Source organism: Eurosta solidaginis, chromosome 1, assembly GCF_040869045.1.
Source record: "Eurosta solidaginis isolate ZX-2024a chromosome 1, ASM4086904v1, whole genome shotgun sequence".
Lineage (NCBI taxonomy): Eukaryota > Metazoa > Arthropoda > Insecta > Diptera > Tephritidae > Eurosta > Eurosta solidaginis.
Window position 1 is genome coordinate 328960684 of NC_090319.1, and position 19646 is coordinate 328980329.

Consider the following 19646-nt stretch of genomic DNA (forward strand, 5'->3'; position numbering starts at 1 on the left):
ATGAGGGTTTTAAAAGGGAGTGGCCCTTAGTTGTATATGTAAAGGCGTTTTCGAGATATTGACCAAAATGTGGACCAGGGTGACCCAGAACATCATCTGTCGGGTACCGCTAATTTATTTATATATGTCATACCACGAAATGTATTCCTGCCAAGATTCCAAGGGCTTTAGATTTCGCCCTCCAGAACTTTTTAATTTTCTTCTACTTAATATGGTAGGTGTCACACCCATTTTACAAAGTTTTTTCTAAAGTTATATTTTGCGTCAATTAACCAATCCAATTACCATGTTTCATCTCTTTTTTCATATTTGGTACAGAATTATGGCATTTTTTTCATTTTTCGTAATTTTCTATATCGAAAATTGGACGTGGGCACAGTCGGATTTCGACCATTTTTTATACCAAGATAAAGTGAGTTCAGATAAGTACGTGAACTAAGTTTAGTAAAGATATATCGATTTTTGCTCAAGTTATCCTGTTAACGGCCAGCGGAAGGACAGACGGTCGACTGTGTATAAAAACTGGGCGTGGCTTCAACCGATTTTGCCGATTTTCACAGAAAACAGTTATCGTCATAGATCTATGCACCTATCAAAATTCACAAGGATTGGTAAATTTTTGTTCGACTTATGGCCTTAAAAGTATTCTAAGCGAATTAAATGAAAAAGGGCGGAGCCACGCCCATTGTGAAATTTTGTTTTATTTTTGTATTTTGTTGCACCATATCATTACTGGAGTTGAATGTTGACATAATTTACTTATATACTGTAAAGATATTACATTATTTGTTAAAATTTGACTTAAAAAAATTTTTTTTTTTTTTTAAATGGGCGTGTTCTCTCATCCGATTTTGCTAATTTTTATTTAGCACGCATATAGTAATAGGAGGAACGTGCCTGCCAAATTTCATCAGGATATCTTCAACGACTGCGAAATTACAGTTTGCAAAACTTTTAAATTACCTTCTTTTAAAAATGGGCGGTGCTAAACCCATTGCCCAAAATTTTACTAGTTTTCTATTTTTCGTCATAAGGTCAACGCACCTACCAAGTTTCATCGCTATATCCGTTTTTGGTAATGAATTATCACACTTTTTCGGTTTTTCGAAATTTTCTATACCGAAAAAGTAGGCGTGGTTGTAGTCCGATTTCGTTCATTTTAAATAGCGATATGAGATGAGCGCCCAGGAACCTACATACCAAATTCCATCAAGATACCTCAAAATTTACTCAAGTTATCGTGTTTACGGACGGACGGACGGACGGACATGGCTAAATGAATTTCTTTTTTCGCCCAGATCATTTTGATATATAGAAGTCTATATCTATTTCGATTAGTTTATGCCGCCAAATTCGCTTACTCAGCAACTACAAATTGCACTCATTCTCTCAACCAAAGCTCTGCACAAAAAAAAAGAAACAACATACAATAGTCAGCAGAATAGTCTGAAATATGGTCTGGGTACATATGTATGTACATATATAAATATATTACAACGATGACAACATAATGGGCAAAAAGCCAAATTGCTCATACAATTCATTCAACAAGTCGTTGGGGGAAACATACATACATATAGTTGCGATCAACAAATTAGCACTGAAATGGAATTGTTTGCATTGTGATTATAAATGAAGTTAATAGCTTAAAATTACAAACAGTATCGATAATACCACTGCCAGAAGTTTGACGATACGTAAAATTGTTTAAATGACAGGTTTTGTTCAGTTCAATCCTTACTATTATTTATATATTGACAAATTGCACAATGTTTTTGTAGTAATTTAAAAAAATGCTCAGGGAAACTCAGACTTTGCCTAGAAAGAAATGGTTGTTGCGGTAAAGTGACATTCCGGCAAACAAAGCAATAAAGAAAGTTATTAACTGCCTCATTCTCAGTTGTGAAACGAATATTCTTTGTACGAGTATTATGGCCAACGATGGCAATATATCATTTGAAAATTGTTTTCGCCTTTTCCTTTGACATAAGGTAAGAAGATGGAGAGAAAATAATACAGAATACCATTTCTAGATGAAATCTCTAAGATTCGTTCGTCTGAGCTATCGTTCGCAACGCAGAATTATACCGTATAATTCAATAACCTTCTTCCGCTGGGTATCAATCATCATGCATGGTCAAATATAAAGAATTCCCATTTCCGCGCTAAAAATATATCTATCAAGTAAGGAAGTCTAACTGACGGCTTTTAAATTTTAAAGGAGAATAGCAAAACTTATTTAACATCTATTTTTCTTTAGAACTTTTCCCTACTTACTAAAGTACTACTTACTAAAGTAATCTTTATTTTAAATATGTTATAAAAATTTATTTATAAATACTTAAAAATGCTCGTCTTTTTACCGTTATGCGCTTAATATAAAATGAAAGAGCTTCAATTCAATGTTGGAGTCCAACTTAAATTTAAAAGGTACTGTCACGGATATTAACATCACTAAGTTATACCATCACTAAGGCGATGCCAAGGCCACGATAAGCAGTATTTACGTCAATAATCAAATCATGTATACACATATATAAGGCAGCCGAAAGATGTCACACACAGATGCACTTACTTATACGCCTATGTATGCGCGAGAGACTGTAAACTACAAACATTCACATCAATAATTCAATCATTATGTATCTACATAAACGAATAAATAATTGCGTCTACACATATGTACGTATACGAGCAGTGGAGCGGCAATGCACAAACACATGCATATATCTTATCTGAGTTGTCACAAGAGAGAGCAATAGTTTGTGCACGTAGTTGTGGCTGGCGATTTTGTAGCGAAACAAACTAGTAAGTTCTGGAAATCGAAGAGCCTAGAAGTATGCAGCGTAAACTATAAAAGCGGGGCAGGCGAGTAAGAAGTAATTTAGTTTGAGTTGAGCTATCAATCAGTTTGATTAAGCAAGCGATCTGGCGGCCAATAGTAGAGTTTCATTTGAGTTATCAATCAGTTTGGTTATTAAGCCAGCGAGTAGCAAAGTATAAGTGTTATTGTGAATACTTTAATAAAGGCCATTTTGCATTATTACAAATTGGAGTTATTTATTCAACAGTTTAGTGATTCGAACTTAGCAGAGGATTGCAACTAAGAGGATTTGCAGCCAAATTCGTTACAATTGGTGTCAGAAGAGGAATTGTTGAATAAATTCCGAAGATTGGGAATACAACTTGGGCATGGCAAAGTTCAGCGAATTGAAGATCCAGCAACTGAAAAAGGAGTTGGAGAACCGTGGATTAAATACAACCGGCAATAAGATCGAACTTCAAGAACGGCTACGAGAGGTAATGGAGTCGCAAGGAATTGATGTGGACGAGTTTGTCTTTTATCCTGATGGGGACGAGACAACAAAAATTGAAGAGAAGAACGGAAGTCCGAGTCCAGTCGCAAGCAGCGAGAATAATGCGATATTGGCTTTGTTATCACAGATATCTGCAAAAATGGAAACCCAGGAAACACGCATAACAGAAATGTCATCACAAATATCCACAAATATGGCATCCCAACTGGAATCGCAAGAGACACGCATAACATCCAAGATGGAAGCACAGGAGGCACGTATTTCAGAAATGACGTCGCAAGTGTCATCTCAATTGGAAGATCAAAAGACATATATGGCATCTCAATTGGAAGCACAAGAGGCACGTATATCTGAAATGTCGGCAGAAATTTTGGAACAGGTATCATGGATGCACCCGTGGAATACACGGAAAGAGTGAAGATTCAGAGCTTTATAAATGGCATACGAGATGTGGAAACGAAGCGGGCTACATATGCGAATCCAACACTAACATTAGCTGAAACGGTATCGCATGCTCTGATTCAGGAAACAGCGTCGCTTCTGTGTAAGCCAGTTTTCAAAGCACGCCGTGTGGAAGTAGAAAGGCCAGAGTGGGTAGAAACAATTTTGCAAGCACTGAAGGGATCTCAACAGAAGAATGTCGGAGTTATTAAATGTTTCAAGTGCGGCAACCCAGGTCACATTGCACGTCATTGCGATCTTGGTCCTAATAGTTCCAACAATGTGGGTGGCCATAAACACAAAGCTGGAGGAGATGAGCAAGAGCGAGTAAGAGGTAGAGAGCTAGATCCAGCTATTGAATGCCCTATGATATCTGTGTCGCAAATTGGTAGAAAATCGAGCAGTCTTACCGTCAGAGGGAATGTGGATGGCAACGAACGAATACTGACTGTAGATACGGGCGCATCTCATTCCTTGATCCGATCTGACTTGGTCAACAGGAGAGTATACCCGTTACCTGGAGCAAAGTTGCGTACGGTCACTGGCGAGTATAACCAAGTTCAGGGAGAAGTGATATGTGAAGTATTGATTGGGAAGGTCATGGTTCTACACAAATTTGTTGTGGCGGAGATTGTTGATGAAGTTATATTGGGAGTGGATTTCTTGGTTGACCATGACATCAAGATCGATATGCAGAGAAGGGTGATGCGTTATGAGAACCAACATGTGCCACTTAACTTTAGTTTGGAAAAAGGGTTCAGCAGTAATCGGGTACTTGTGGAGAAGACTCGACGAAGGCCACGAAATTCAAAGGTAAAGGTTGATGGAACAAATGGGCCAAACAAATCAAAACCGAAGGTACCTGTGAGAGAAACACTGACATTGAAAAGCCCTAACGGACGTACTAAAACGAAGAAAGAATGCAAGGGTGGTTTCAAGCCAAGGCACACTACTGTTGTGAAGCGTCGGAACGATACTGATTATGCAAAGCAAATCCGTCCAGCGCAAGCTCTGCGAAGTAGTTCTTCATTGGCCGAGCAACAGAGTGCGAGGGAACGATCGAGGATAATGAGTAGTAAGATGAAACACAGGTACGACAAGGAAAATAATTCGGAAGATTTCCGGGAGGGAAATTTGGTACTGTTATACAACCGTCACCGGCGGAAAGGTGTTCCATCCAAATTTCGGTGTAGTTGGGAAGGCCCGTACAAGGTTGTGAAGAAGATCAGTAATATCATCTACCGCATACAAAGCATTGAGAAACCACGGAGTAGAAGAGTGGTACATATGGCGATGCTAGCAGCGTTTAGATCGAGAGATTTGTCTGATAGGGACGATCAGACTTAGGTGGAGGGCAGTGTCACGGATATTAACATCACTAAGTTATACCATCACTAAGGCGATGCCAAGGCCGTAAGCAGTATTTACGTCAATAATCAAATCATGTATACACATATATAAAGCAGCCGAAAGATGTCACACACAGATGCATTTACTTATACGCCTATGTGTGCGCGAGAGACTGTAAACTACAAACATTCACATCAATAATTCAATCATTATGTATCTACATAAACGAATAAATAATTGCGTCTACACATATGTACGTATACGAGCAGCGGAGCGGCAATGCACAAACACATGCATATATCTTATCTGAGTTGTCACAAGAGAGAGCAATAATTTGTGCACGTAGTTGTGGCTGGCGATTTTGTAGCGAAACTAACTAGTAACTTCTGGAAATCGAAGAGCCTAGAAATATGCAGCGTAAACTATAAAAGCGGGGCAGGCGAGTAAGAAGTAATTCAGTTTGAGTTGAGCTATCAATCAGTTTGATTAAGCACGCGATCTGGCGGCCAATAGTAGAGTTTCATTTGAGTTATCAATCAGTTTGGTTATTAAGCCAGCGAGTAGCAAAGTATAAGTGTTATTGTGAAGTACTTTAATAAAGGCCATTTTGCATTATTACAAATTGGAGTTATTTATTCAACAGTTTAGTGATTCGAACTTAGCAGAGGATTGCAACTAAGAGGATTTGCAGCAAAATTCGTTACAGTACTATACAAAACTGATATCATAATATGAAGTTTATGAGCTTTTTGAATGAAAATAGAGCTCAGGGCTTGAAAATTTCAAGTTTGCAACATGGTGGTATTTGTGTGTTTTTTTTAATTTGCCGATGGGCTGTTTAGCAAAAACATAAACAGTCACAATCTTAAGAGTGGTATCCAGATCAAAAGCTCACGACTTTTGATTATTTTCCCCTTGTAAGTCAAACTTGACACGGCGGTCGCCGTGGTGTGATGGTACCGTGCTCCGCCATCACACCGACGATCCAGGGTTCACGCCCCGGCCAAAGCAACATCAAAGTCTTAGAAACTAATTAGAAGAAAATTTTTCTAAGCGGGGTCGCCCCTAGGAAGTGTTTTGCAAGCACTCAGAATGTATTTGTGCCATGAAAAGCTCTCAGTGAAAACTGATCCGTCTTGCAAATGCCGATCGGAGTCGGCATAAAACAAGTAGGTCCCGTCCGGCCAATTTGTAGAAAAATTAAAAGGAGCACGACGCAAATTGGAAGACAAGCTCGGCTTAAAATCTCTTCGGAGGTCATCGCGCCTGACGTTTTTTTTTTTTATTATTTATTTCTTCCGCGATCTGTACTGCAACCATAAATTCATATTGCAGAAAGCTCAAGAAATACCCACGAAATCATAGTGGGCTGCAATTGAAGCACGCAAAATGCAACTCGAAAGCATTTTATAAAGAAAATAAAAAAGAAAAATAAATATTCTCAAATAAAATAATTTCGAGTTTGGCTTACAAGGGCAAAAAAAAAAGTGACTGGAGAGTTTTCTTATGATCTGGATACCGCGCTTAAAAAAAAATTATTACTAAATTTCGTTAGAGTTCGTTGATTTTCTTCGACTTACGGTATTGAAAATTACAGAGAGATTGAGTAAAATGTGTTCCCCTTTTCGCTACCATATCACTACTGATAATGTATTACATAACATAGATATGTTGCAAATTTGTTGATTAAACCTGTATGCAACTTGATTTTAAAAAGTGGGCGTGAAGTTAATCTTGCTCAGATCTACATAATATCAGCGGCTTACAAACTTTTAATTTTTCTCCTGTGGGCGGGGTCATGTCCATTTTTCAAATGTTTGTCATACCAGTCGCTTAGTTTCACCACAATGTCAGTATTTGTATTCGATATCTAAAAAGTGATCGTGGTTATAATCTGCTTCTACCAATTATTAGTACCAAATCTATTATGGGTCCAGATAAGCCAGCGTACCAAATTTCAAACAAAATCTTAACTTTGGCTCAAGTGTTATATCAATTACTTTATGCCATTACTAGCCTACGTAATCTGGACAAGTAGCTGATGCGTACAAAAATATTGAACATTGTTTTTGAATTGCAAAAATTTACTTTTGAATTTACTAAAAAATAGTAAAATTCTACATTTATTCAAAATGGAATCCATAGAAAAAAAAAGATAACTAATCATAATCAGAGCCGCTCACACTTATAGCACGTTTGTTTTTGTTTTGGCCTGAAGAATAGGCACAGATACAAATTCACACTTTGAATATAAAAACAAATACATAGCACTCCCATATGCCCTCACATATATATTCGATTTATATGACAGTGCCTGAGTTTCATATGACAGTGCAAAGAAAAAGCAATTCAATATGAAATCAAGGCACTTCGGTATGATACTCAAATTTACACTAACAAATTGACAACAAACAATTTTTCAAAAATATTGTAGCACTGAGAAAAATTTTAATTAAAAATTTATTCATTCAAATTCTTTAAACATTTAAAATAAAATTTGTTTTTTTTTTCAATTTAAAAAAGTTTCAGAGTACATATACATTTGTATATGTATTGTGATTTGCACTACAATATAAAAATTTTTGAACAGCCCTGATCATAATTAAAAACAAGTAAGGACGGGACTGTCTTCGGTTATGCCGAAGACTTCATACCCTTCATGAATGGGGCTGAACAATAATCTTATCCCGTTCGTAATCTCCAAATAATCGGATGTATAAGATAAGAAATATATAGTGAACAGATGTACATACCTAAACGATTTCTAAGATAAATATAAAATAAAAAATGGCAAAAAACCCCCTTATCTGAACGATCGGTTGTATGGGATATATATTATATATAGCTCCGATCGAAATGATTTTTACACGAAATTTTCTATGATATATTAGAATAAATATCACCAAGTTTAACGTTTTTATATTGGAAATTAAGGGAGAAATTGCCAAAAATCTTTCTATCCGAAGGATAGGTTGTATGGGATATATACTATATATATATAGCTCCGATCAAAGTGATTTTTCAGAACATCTTCTATGATATATTAAAATATATATCACCGAGTTTCACGTTTATACTTTCTAAATTAAGGGAGAAGTGGCCAAAAATCTTTCTATCTGAACGATCGGCTGTATGGGATATAACTATATGTAGCTCCGATCAAAGTGATTTTTTCAGGATATCTTCTATGATATATTAGAATATATATCACCGAGTTTCACGTTTATATTTTCTAAATTGCGTCAGGAATGACCAAAACCGTCTTATCGGAACGATCGGTTGTATGGGAGATATATGTTATAGTGGCCCGATCCTACCGGCAAATGTCTAATATAATACAAAAATACATCCTTGTGCCAAATTTCATTGAGATATTTCAAAATTTGAGGGACTAGTTTGCGTTCAAACAGACAGACGGACGGACGGACAGACGGACATGGCTATATCAACTCAGTTCGTCGCCCTGATCAATTCGGTATACTTAATGGTGAGTTTATATTCTATATTTCTCAACGTTACAAACATCGGACCAAACTTAATATACGATTTCATGTTCATGAAAGGTATAAAAAACGTGATATTTTTTAACAGCCAATGTATATATGTATGTATATGAAGAGAGATGTACGCATTAAAATTTCTGCATGTATGTGTGTGTAAAACTACACTCACCTGTTGAATTGCGGATTATTTTACAAAAATAAAACCAAAACTCGAAATTCGAAATAGTGTCGCCGCTGCTAAAAATTGAGTGGAATTTTTTTATTTGCTGCATATAGTAATGACACCTACACATGTGTAACTATGTTAATGAGGCATTTGTAGTTGTATTGTATTAAGTTTTTCGTGGCTGTACAATTGGGTATGACACACGACTGCCGGCGCAGATTGTTAGGCAAAGAGGGGAGGGTGGGTTGAGGCTAGGAGGGGACTTTTGTAATCGCTCGAAATGTATTTTAGTAATGGATACGCGCCGCACGTTGTACCGTTACTACATACACATCTACTATATATGTATTTACTCTTTTTATATTTAGCATGGATTTTTTGAATTATTTTTAACTACATACATATGTATATATATACTTCACTTTTTGTTGTTTTGTTTTAATTTACTAATACATATTTAAATATGTTTCTATGTACATATACATATGTATCTAATAAGTTGAAAATATTTCGTAGATAAGATACATTATGCTAATGATCACTTTCAATTTTATTGGAATTTTTTTTTATAAAACTTCACATTTTTGTGCACTGCTGTTAAAAAATATTTTCTACACACAATTTTTATTTAAAAAAAAAAGCTAATTAAAAATTCAAAGTTTTTCACACATCCAATTGCATTGTAGATATTGGCATTAAAACTTTAGTGTCAACGTTAATGATGATGAATTTAATTTGAAAGACGCGTGTTAAACATTCTAGGCGAGCAAAAAAAGCTTTTGTACGCTCCAACGGCAAGCAATTACTACTAAAGAAATTCTACATTGAATATAATATGCAAAAAATAAATAAACAAAAAAAGCAAAAACAAATGAGTAAGCAAAAGTATCAAAAAATCGTTGTTTTTGTGTTATTGAGGAGTCATTCGAACTTGCTCTGCATTCATAAAGCTTAATAAATCTGAATTAGAGTGTGTGCGTACGGCAGCACAAAACCCAAGCGCATTAGACCGTTCAAAAAAGTGACGTGAATAGCAAGCAATTGCAGATGTATGCTGACTCATCAATCATTGCTGATGATATTGATATCGGTGGACTTAGCAAACGCGCCCCAAGTTCTGAATAAGAACGGCATTCCGCCTTGGCTTCATCAAACATAGAATAGACGTGTTCTGCCGGTAGGAGCCTCCTTAGTGCAAACAAGATATAAATTCGAAACCCTTAATAGTTTTAAGCTATTGCATAGATTTTATCGCAGGCTTGGCGACTAAATCAAAAAGACCGTAACGGATATTTGTCAAAAAAGGTTCGAAAAGGTTCGAAAAAGGTTCGGTGTTAGCAACAGGCCAAATACAAAAAATCATAAAGCTAAAGTTTTTTTTTTTTTAAAGTTAAAGTGAAAGTGAAAGTGGAAGTTAAAGTGAATGTTAAAGTTAAAGTGAAAGTTAAAGTTAAAAATAAAGTTAAAGTTAAAGTTAAGGTTAAAGTTAAAGCTAAAGTTAAGGTTAAAGTTAAGGTTAAAGTTAAAGTGAAAGTTAAAGTTAAAGTTAGAGTGAATGCTAAAGTTAAAGTGAAAGTTAAAGTTAAAGTTAAAGTTAACGTTAAAGTTAAAGTGGAAGTTAAATTTAAGTTAAAGTTAAAGTGAATGTTATACTGTTACTGGTAAGTATATGCGAATATTAAAGTTAAAGAGAATGTTAAAGTTAAAGTGAATGTTAAAGTTAAAGTGAAAGTTAAAGTTAAAGTTAAGGTTAAAGTTAAAGTGAAAGTTAAAGTTAAGGTTAAAGTTAAAGTGGAAGTTAAAGTTAAAGTTAAGGTTAAAGTTAAAGTGGAAGTTAAAGTGAATGTTAAAGTTAAAGTTAAGGTTAAAGTTAAAGTTAACGTTAAAGTTAAAGTGGAAGTTAAATTTAAGTTAAAGTTAAAGTGAATGTTATACTGTTACTGGTAAGTATATGCGAATATTAAAGTTAAAGAGAATGTTAAAGTTAAAGTTAAAATTAAAGTGAAAGTTAAAGTTAAAGTCAATGTTAAAGTGAAAGTTAAAGTTAAAGTTAAGGTTAAAGTTAAAGTTAAATTTAAAGTTAAAGTGGAAGTTAAAGTTAAAGTGAATGTTAAAGTTAAAGTGAAAGTTAAAGTTAAAAATAAAGTTAAAGTTAAAGTTAAAAATAAAGTTAAAATCAAAGTGAATTCAAGATATTTAGAGGATAAAAAAAAAAACATCTAGACTCAAATGTAAAAATTTTGTTCATGTTAAATGTATATATTTTTGTAAAAATGTGTAGTTAATTCGCAGTCTACAATTTATGTTATGGTATGTATGTACTATAATTTAGAAAAATATTTTCTAATTATGGTTTCTTGTCAAAATAAATACATAGTCTCCCTGAAGAAGACACAATAACGTGTCGAAACGCGTCGGAGAAAAAAAGAAAAACTAATGTTTTTGCTTTAAATTGAACGACCAAAAAGCTCTTAGAAATAAATAAACTCAACAATTCCCTTGGTCTAAAAAAATACAATAACATCCCTTTTTATTTTAATAATTTATTTTTTATTTGAAATAAATGTTTTCCAAAAAGGAAAAGTATTTGGACCTATTTTGATATCAAAAAAAGAAGAATAAAATCTGAAACGGTCTAATGTGCATACATAAATACGTGTTTTCTACATTGGGAATTGTTCTCGCAAAATTGCGAAGATCTGCGAAAGCTTGCAATAAAGCAATAAGCACACTCTCACGACTGCCTCGATGTTTACCGTAAAGCTTGTGGAGAAAAACAAACGCAATACAGGGGGTCTTAATATCAATAGGTTGGTGTTGTGTACCTCACTGTGTGATACGTGAAGCGATCCGCCTGAACCTAATCGTTCATTCCACCGAAAAGAACAAAAAGCAAACATTACATTGCAGACTTTTAAAGTTATGTATGTCTACTTAGTCAAGTGTGTATGTTCAATGTCAAGCCGCCGGAAACGTTGAAGCACGTACTGTTCGCAGTAAAATGAATTTTACTAAAACAAAAGAATTGTTCAGAATCTGGGGATGCTAGGCCTGGACAGCTTTCTAAATACATATTTAAACTTTAAGTGATGGATATTGTAGGGAGGAAGAATTCTCACAGGGGCTTGAAACATTTGTTAGCTTTCTTAAAAGTCAAGTTTTGGCATCAAATGTTTCATTAGCATTAGTTGGAGACAGAAGCGACTCGCCTTTACACAGCAAACTCACCAAATGAAAGACCCTATTCTATACAATATGCTTGCCTGGGCTTTATGGGGTAGATCAGAATAATGCAAGTATCTATGAATGTATTTTCGTAGATAAAGAGGGCGCTGAGTAAACGCTTCTACAGAAACATATACACACTACTCGTAGAAATGGGTGTAAAGCAGTGATGATAATCATGGTACATTTGTACTTTTTTTGGTACATTTCGCTTGCCGAAAGTACGATGGTACTACATTGACATATTTGGTACATTTTTGAAAAATACAGCACTATACTTCAAGTCATTTGCAAAGCAGCTCTGAATGTACAAAAAAAAATTATAATTTTTCGAAGAAAATATATAGTTTAGTTGTTTTGTTGCCGAGCACTATTTGCCATTTACAGTTATGGATCATTTAAATATACTTATGAAAAATAGCATAACTGATTCTAAAATTGTGAACAAATTTTACATCAATAGAATTAAAGCACAAAAAATAATAACTCAAATAACAGGGCCAGAAAATAATAAATCCATAATTGTATTTTGTCAGAAGAATTATAACTCTCTAACAATAGATGAAACGAGTGATATATGTATGTATTTCAAAAAATTTGTCAGGTTCGATTCGAATTTTTGATGAAAAGTGCATTGATAGATTTTAGATTTGATACCTTTAACCGAAAGTATCGCGGAAGCTATTTTTAATGCAATTATTAAATCTTTGAAAGACCATTAAATAAATACAACTTAAAAAAATGATTGGTTTAACTGCCGACAATTGCTCGGTTATCATGGGAGCAAAAAGCGGAGTGCAAGCAAGGCTGAAGCAAGTTGTTCAAAATCTTCATGTTAATGGATGTGTTTGTCACGTTTTAAATTTAGCTTCAATTGCCGCTTGTGATGTATTTCCCTACAAAATTGATACATTTTTAAAAGACGTAAACTATCATTTTTGTAACAGCCCCCTTAGGAGGGCAGACTTTCAGAGTTTTCAAGAACATTTCGGTACAGAAATGCATGTTATACTAAAGTACGCCTCACAACGTGGTTTCTAGACAAGCAGTTATAGATAGAATTCTTGAGCAATGGGATGCCCTCAAGTATTATTTAAATCTTTACGTATTTGAAAATAAAAGCAGCAATCAAAATATTAATCTTATATCTGAAAATTATCGAAGTCCTATTTATAAAGTTTATTTTACATTTCTTTCTTATATTTTAAATGAAATGTGAATATAGAAATGCAGTCTGAAGATATTCGCATACATTAACTTATTACCAAATTAGACATTTTATAAAAAGACTCCACTCCTATTTGGATGTTAAATATTGATTCAGACGAAAATCACTTAACCCCAGATGAAGTTTACTGCGGTGTTAACGTGGATATTATTCTATCAAACAACTTTTCGAAAAGGATGACGTACACATATTTAAGGCCTGTGCTAAATAATTTTATATACAATTTTGCAGTACTTTATTAAAGAAAGTAAATTGAAATGATAAAGCTTTGTTGTGGGCTGCGAGGCTTTTACCATAAAGTATTTTAAGCGGTGAAACCATACATGTTAAATTCCAATTAGAATTAGCAATTGATGCAATTGGTTTATATTCTCTAATTCATTAAACAATTAGAAATAGTTCAACTAATTCCCATTAGATAATTGAAATTTTTATTCTAATGATAAATCTAATTGCAATTAGTTGCCATTAGCAAAAAACATTGGGTTACCTTTACAATTAGAAATCTAATTGGCTTCTGCTAATGCAATTAGACATTCAATTAGCACGAATTAGAATCAATTATTTATATTTATTTACATCATTATTCGTTCACTTTAATAATTGTTTGAAAAAAATTTATTTTTATCAAAATAATTGACTCTAATTCGACCTAATTGAATATCTAATTGCATTAGCAGAAGTCAATTAGATTTCTAATTGTAAAGGTAAACCAATTTTTTTTGCTAATGGCAACTAATTGCAATTAGATTTACCATTGGAATAAAAATTTCAATTCTCTAATGGGAATTAGTTGAATTAATTCTAGTTATTTAATGAATTATAGAATTTCGCAAATGAAGCTTAATTAGCAATCATTAGCATTATCTAATCATTACTTAAAATCAATGGGTGAAACAAACAGTATTGTGCCTTTAATTTAGGACTTGTTTCCGAAATCTACATTTGATAAAATAGAGAAAATTAATTCTGAATTTAGAGCTTTGGCAGAGCATGACAGCTTTAAAAAATTCAAGAATTTAAATATATGCAGCTTTTGAGAAGAATTAAGATCAGTTAAAATAAAATTAAATGCGCAAATATTTTCCAGTATTTATAGAATAGTTCAAGGCATATTGTCGATTCCACATTCATCCACAAACGTAGAAAGGATATTTTCTATACAAAATTTAATTAAAACTAAAAGTAGAAATAGACTCCAAATAAACACAGTTTCGAATTTAATAAAAACTAAAGACTTGATGAAATCAACTAAGAGTAGTTGTCATAATATAGATACCAAAAAACTTTTTGTCAACTGAGATACTTAAAGAACTCAAAGAAGAACTGTTAAGGTAGTGAATGAAAGATGAGTTATAAGTATAGATGTAGGCGACAATTTGCCAACTTTTATACCTGAATATAAATCTTTTGTACCTAAAGTGTATTTATGAAATGTGTTTGCATTGAATGCAGCTGTTCTTTTTTTTAATAATAATTTTATGCTACTTACTGGTTCTTAATAAAGAAATGTTTTTATATATGTACATAAATGTACGCTTCAATCGATAAACTGCTTTTATTATTCTTACTGGAAAAGTATTTCTTCATAAATCATATTACCCTGTTATACTACCTTTAATTTGTGTTAGAAAGTTTCCTGACTAAAAACAGTTTACGGATAAAGAAGCAGAATATAACACTTGTTTCGTTCAAATTCGCATCCGAAGACTTGGTACATTTTTGGATGATTTGGTACAAAATGAAAAAATCGATTTATCATCCCTGGTGTAAAGACATAATTACGGCAAAAGAAAAACAAAAAGTAAAATCTATAAATGTTGTGAGAAATAGTAAAATAGGTAACCTTAGATTTGACTAACTGCAGCTTTTCCCAGTTTGTATTTTACAATCTGTTCACAAAAACACTGACCATATAAACTATTTTCAAGTATTTGATTTTTTCCTAACCGGTAATTTCTACCTCTCAAACCTTGGATAAGTCGTACCTTATTAAAAAAGATTAAATAAGCATCCGTTTAACACAAAGCTCAGAAAACGTGTACGTCGCTGGACATATAGATTAAATAAAGATATACGCAAAAGTCGCGATGAATATTTTCAACGTATATTATTTGCAGCAAATGGCAACTGAAACAAGTAAAGGTGTCTAAGTTCGGGTGTAACCGAACATTATATACTCAGCGTGAGCTCCAATTGTACATTTCATTTCAGATAAATTACTTTTCTACATAACACGTGGCACCGCCCGTTAAAAAAAAATGTCTCCCCATTTACAATAAAACTTGATAAGTTAAATATCATTGATTCAAAACTATTTTTTGCTAAGTTATAGGTCTACGACCCTTTTACACCTTTTAAACTTGTTTTATATCTAAGTTGCCGTGGACTAGAAATATTTTCTGCTATAGGGAAAATTTGTGTACCCAATTTTATTACGATCCGTTAATTTTTTTTTGAGTTATGGCTCCCGAAATATAGAAACTTGCTTAGTCATAAAAGGGGCGGTGCCGCACCCATTTTCAAAAATCTTAGTGTTTTACAATTTAATGTTATAATTCAATTTAGAAAGTAAAATTCTATTGATACAAAGCTTCTTTTCGCAAAGATATAGCTTATTTTATTCGTCCACGACCCTTTTAAAGATCTTTTATATAAAAGTGGGCGTGGTCTTTCAACCGATTTCGTTAATTTTTCTTCAAATCATTCCTTATAGTAAAGGCAACCTCTCTGCCGAATTTTGTTACGATAGGTTGAACGATTTTTTGATTTATGATTAATAATATTTGTAAAATTTATTTTATCATAAGTGGGCGGTGCCACGCCCATTTTGAAAAAAATTTCCAAATTTTATCAAGTCTCAATATCAGTCCACATGTCAAATTTCAACATTCTAGGTGTATTATTTACTAAATTATCAGGTTTTTTGTGTCCAAAATTTTATATATATAAAAATTGGGCGTGGTTATCATCCGATTTCGCTCATTTTCAATAACAATCTATTCTGGGTCCAGACAAGCCAAATTTGGTGAAGATATCTCAATATTTACTCAAGTTATCGTGTTAACGGACGGACGGGCGGACGGGCATGGCTCAATAAATTTTTTTTCGACACTGATGATTTTGATATATGGAAGTCTATATCTATCTCGATTCCTTTATACCTGTACAACCAATGTTATCCAATCAAAGTTAATATAATCTGTGTGCAAAGCACGCTGAGTTTAAAAAGGAATAGGATGCTGTGAATAAAATTATAAACCTTAGGCCTAAAAGAAAGCCTGACTCTATTGTGTTAAGTGTGGATGGTGTTGATGTCTCTGACTCTCTCGAAATTTCAAACGTATTTATAATACCTTTTTCGTGAATGTAGGTACTGTCTCTGAAACATTAAGTGATCCAAATCATTTCATTTGCCAGTCAGATCCAATGTACGCAGAGTTCATACCTCCTAGTAACAGCATTTTCTTTGATCCCATTTCAGGCTCAGAAATTCTTAATATTATCAAGAATTTAAACAATTCCGGTTCAAGTGGTAGTGACAACATTTTGAATCGCATGTTAAAGAACATAACTCTTTATATTGTCCATATTTTAAAATATTTATTTAACTTAAGTATATCTTCGGGAGTTTTTCCAGAAGATTTAAAATGTGCCATCGTGCTACCGCTTTTCAAAAAGGGAAATAAACAAGACAAAAATAACTATAGGCCTTTATCGCTACTGTCGTCAGTATCAAAAGAGTTTGAGAAAGCAGAAAAAAGTAGGACTTTGTTTTATTTAAATAAAATACATTTTTTTAGTCCAATGCAGTTTGGCTTTAGGTCTGGACTGTCTGTCAACTGAAGACGCTCTTCTTGACTTTTGTTCTTCTATTTACAAAGCAATGGACGAAAGGAAAAGCTGTGCTAGTCTTTTTGTAGATATAACAAAAGAAAGAATTTTCTTTGCTATAAACCTCGCGGAGCCCGAGACCTTTCCAACGAATGCAAAACCGTGGAAATCGGTTCGTGCGTTCTGGAGTTATAGCGTCAGGAAGGGAAACCCGACTTATTTTCATATTATAGAAAAGAAAACAAAAAAAACTTTATTGACCGATCAGTTCAATCTAACCTGGATGAAAAGGCTAAATGGCATCAATTATCACCCTTACACTAAGGACACAAGTCGGTGGTCTATAATGCCTTATAATGCCACAGTCAGTAGGTCAAACGTTTTGGCAAAGACATTTGCTTTAAGTTGAATGTCAAGTATTTCCAAAAGGTTAGTGACGAAAAGTCGGCTAATAGTTGCCATAATCTACTTAATTCTGCCCAGTGACACGTTTGCAAAAATAAAGAGTTGTTGCCAATCCTAATGTCGTAAAGACCGTGAACAACGCCCGCGGGCCTATTATACAAACCAGTAAATACTCTAACCTGGAACTATGTATAGATGAGCGCTGATTTTTCGAACTTGTAAAGTGTACCTACGGATATTCCGTCGTACAGCTTTCACAATTCCTGCATTCCTTCCCGTTATGTGACACTGTTAACTAAACTTCTTTTGGATTTTTGATAAGCAGGTTGAGGCGACCCGAGGTTTCGAGGGTTTTAACAAATCGTTCCAGCGGCTGGGCTAGTATCAGAAGGTATTGGTATCGAAGCTTACCGGGTTCATATCCGGCCGTTGACTGTCGATATATGCAACACCTTAAAGCTTTAGAGAGTGTTTATGAGGTAAACAACAACAATACACACGAATAAGGATGTTCTACGCTTGCCTTCAATATCGTTATGTCTAGGTGTCAATGTCAGGCTGTAATGAAATGACGGGCCATCTCGTTGAGAGATCATTAGAAATTAGTATTCGGCTGATGAGGTAAGGAGCAGGGTACAGTTTGCTAATCCGTCTGCGTCCTTTTACTTTGCAATTTCAAAATGACTATTTCGTTTGGGTTGCAGTTGGGTTGAATTTGAGACAGTGATATTTGTGATCAAAATCGCTGGTAGCGCATTGTTGGTTGTTTGTAAGAGTTAAGTTCTTCCACTATAAACGAGGAAGCTCCTACCCTGCGAAGTAGAAATGTATGGAGTCAATAAAGCTATACAACGATAATATAGCAGCTCGCATAAGTTTCCAATTGTTCAACAATAGCAACTGGATAATAGTGTTTATTGTCATACGAAACCAGGCTCCCCTAGAATATTTTTGCTGTGGGCATGCTTGCCGTAAAAGGCGACAAAGTCCACAGACCTAAAAGGTTCGACGTTGCCGTATTAAATCGTTCCCGAGGTGGCCGAGCAAACACCTTAATTGTGCGAATTTTCGGAAATAACCGAATCAATATCCCGCAAATGACTTTCGTTTTTAATAATATTTCCCAAAACCGTCGGTTTTGTCATTATTGGTAAAAAGAGAAGAAGACAACCGATCAATTGGTCAAAATGTGCTAAGAACTGCTTTTATGGCCCTCAGTCAAGTGCAGAACTTCAATAATTGCAAACTAAAACAGGCAATCCTTATTAACTTTCCTAGCAACTGTCAACTATGCCTTGAACAGAATAAAAGAGCGGAATATTCCCGATACGAATTCTTCTATTTCCAATTGGACATCCATGCAACTGTATAGCTAAAAGGTTAGCTGTAACTCCTTTAAACTCTAGCGGCTTCGAAAACGGAAAAGATATTCGGAAGCGGATAGCATGGCTACTAAAAATGACAATTGACACGTGTAAGATAGAAGATCTGAACTACTTCGTCGGTTGATATTGTATGTTTTAAACGATTCATTTTGGATCGTTCAAAGGATATACATATAATAAAACGATGTACTCACTGTCATTCATATCCATTAAATGTAAATCTTCATCATTTAAAATTGAGTTTATAAATCCTTCAGTGGTATGGTTCATATCAGATGAAGTATTCTGCAAAACAAAGAAGTTATTTATTAGTAATATCTACTATCGTATTCGCATGTAATATTTCAACACTTACACCATAATACATCATATCATGTTCCATTTTATATGGGCCACCACCATTGTTGCTAGCAGCGGCACCTGCAGGCCCACCATCTGCCTCATGACTGGAATTGGTCAAATGCATGCTGGACGTAACGGCTGAACCCAAATTGTGTCCATAGTGAGGTTGTGTTGGACAAATATCACCTAAAGTTCCATTTGCATGTAACATAGCATGATGACTGTGATGATGTGGATGTGGCGGTGGCGGTGGTGGTGGTGGATATTGTGCATGTTGTGGTGCTGTACTCTGATACGGATATGGATGAGTGGGATAATGAGGATAGGGTGGCATATCGACGCCCATACTCGATATTGGATTAAAGAAACTGGCGATATCTTGTAAACGTTGCTCCATTGAAACGCCACGACTAAGTGACATGCGGCCCTGGAAAAGTGAAAACGAGAAAC

The 19646-nt window shown here is 34.4% G+C and overlaps 1 protein-coding gene across 28 annotated transcripts in view; it reads right to left on the minus strand.

The window, feature by feature from the left end:
* Positions 1-19646, minus strand: part of cnc (cap-n-collar) — a 332362-nt gene that overhangs the window by 33692 nt on the left and 279024 nt on the right. For all 28 annotated transcript variants that reach the window (XM_067762112.1, XM_067762111.1, XM_067762118.1 and 25 more), the window contains 2 exons: positions 19210-19623; positions 19049-19139 (listed from right to left, as the gene is read on the minus strand). In XM_067762112.1, coding sequence (XP_067618213.1) covers positions 19049-19139; positions 19210-19623 — 505 coding nt within the window. The remainder of the gene's footprint in view (positions 1-19048; positions 19140-19209; positions 19624-19646) is intronic.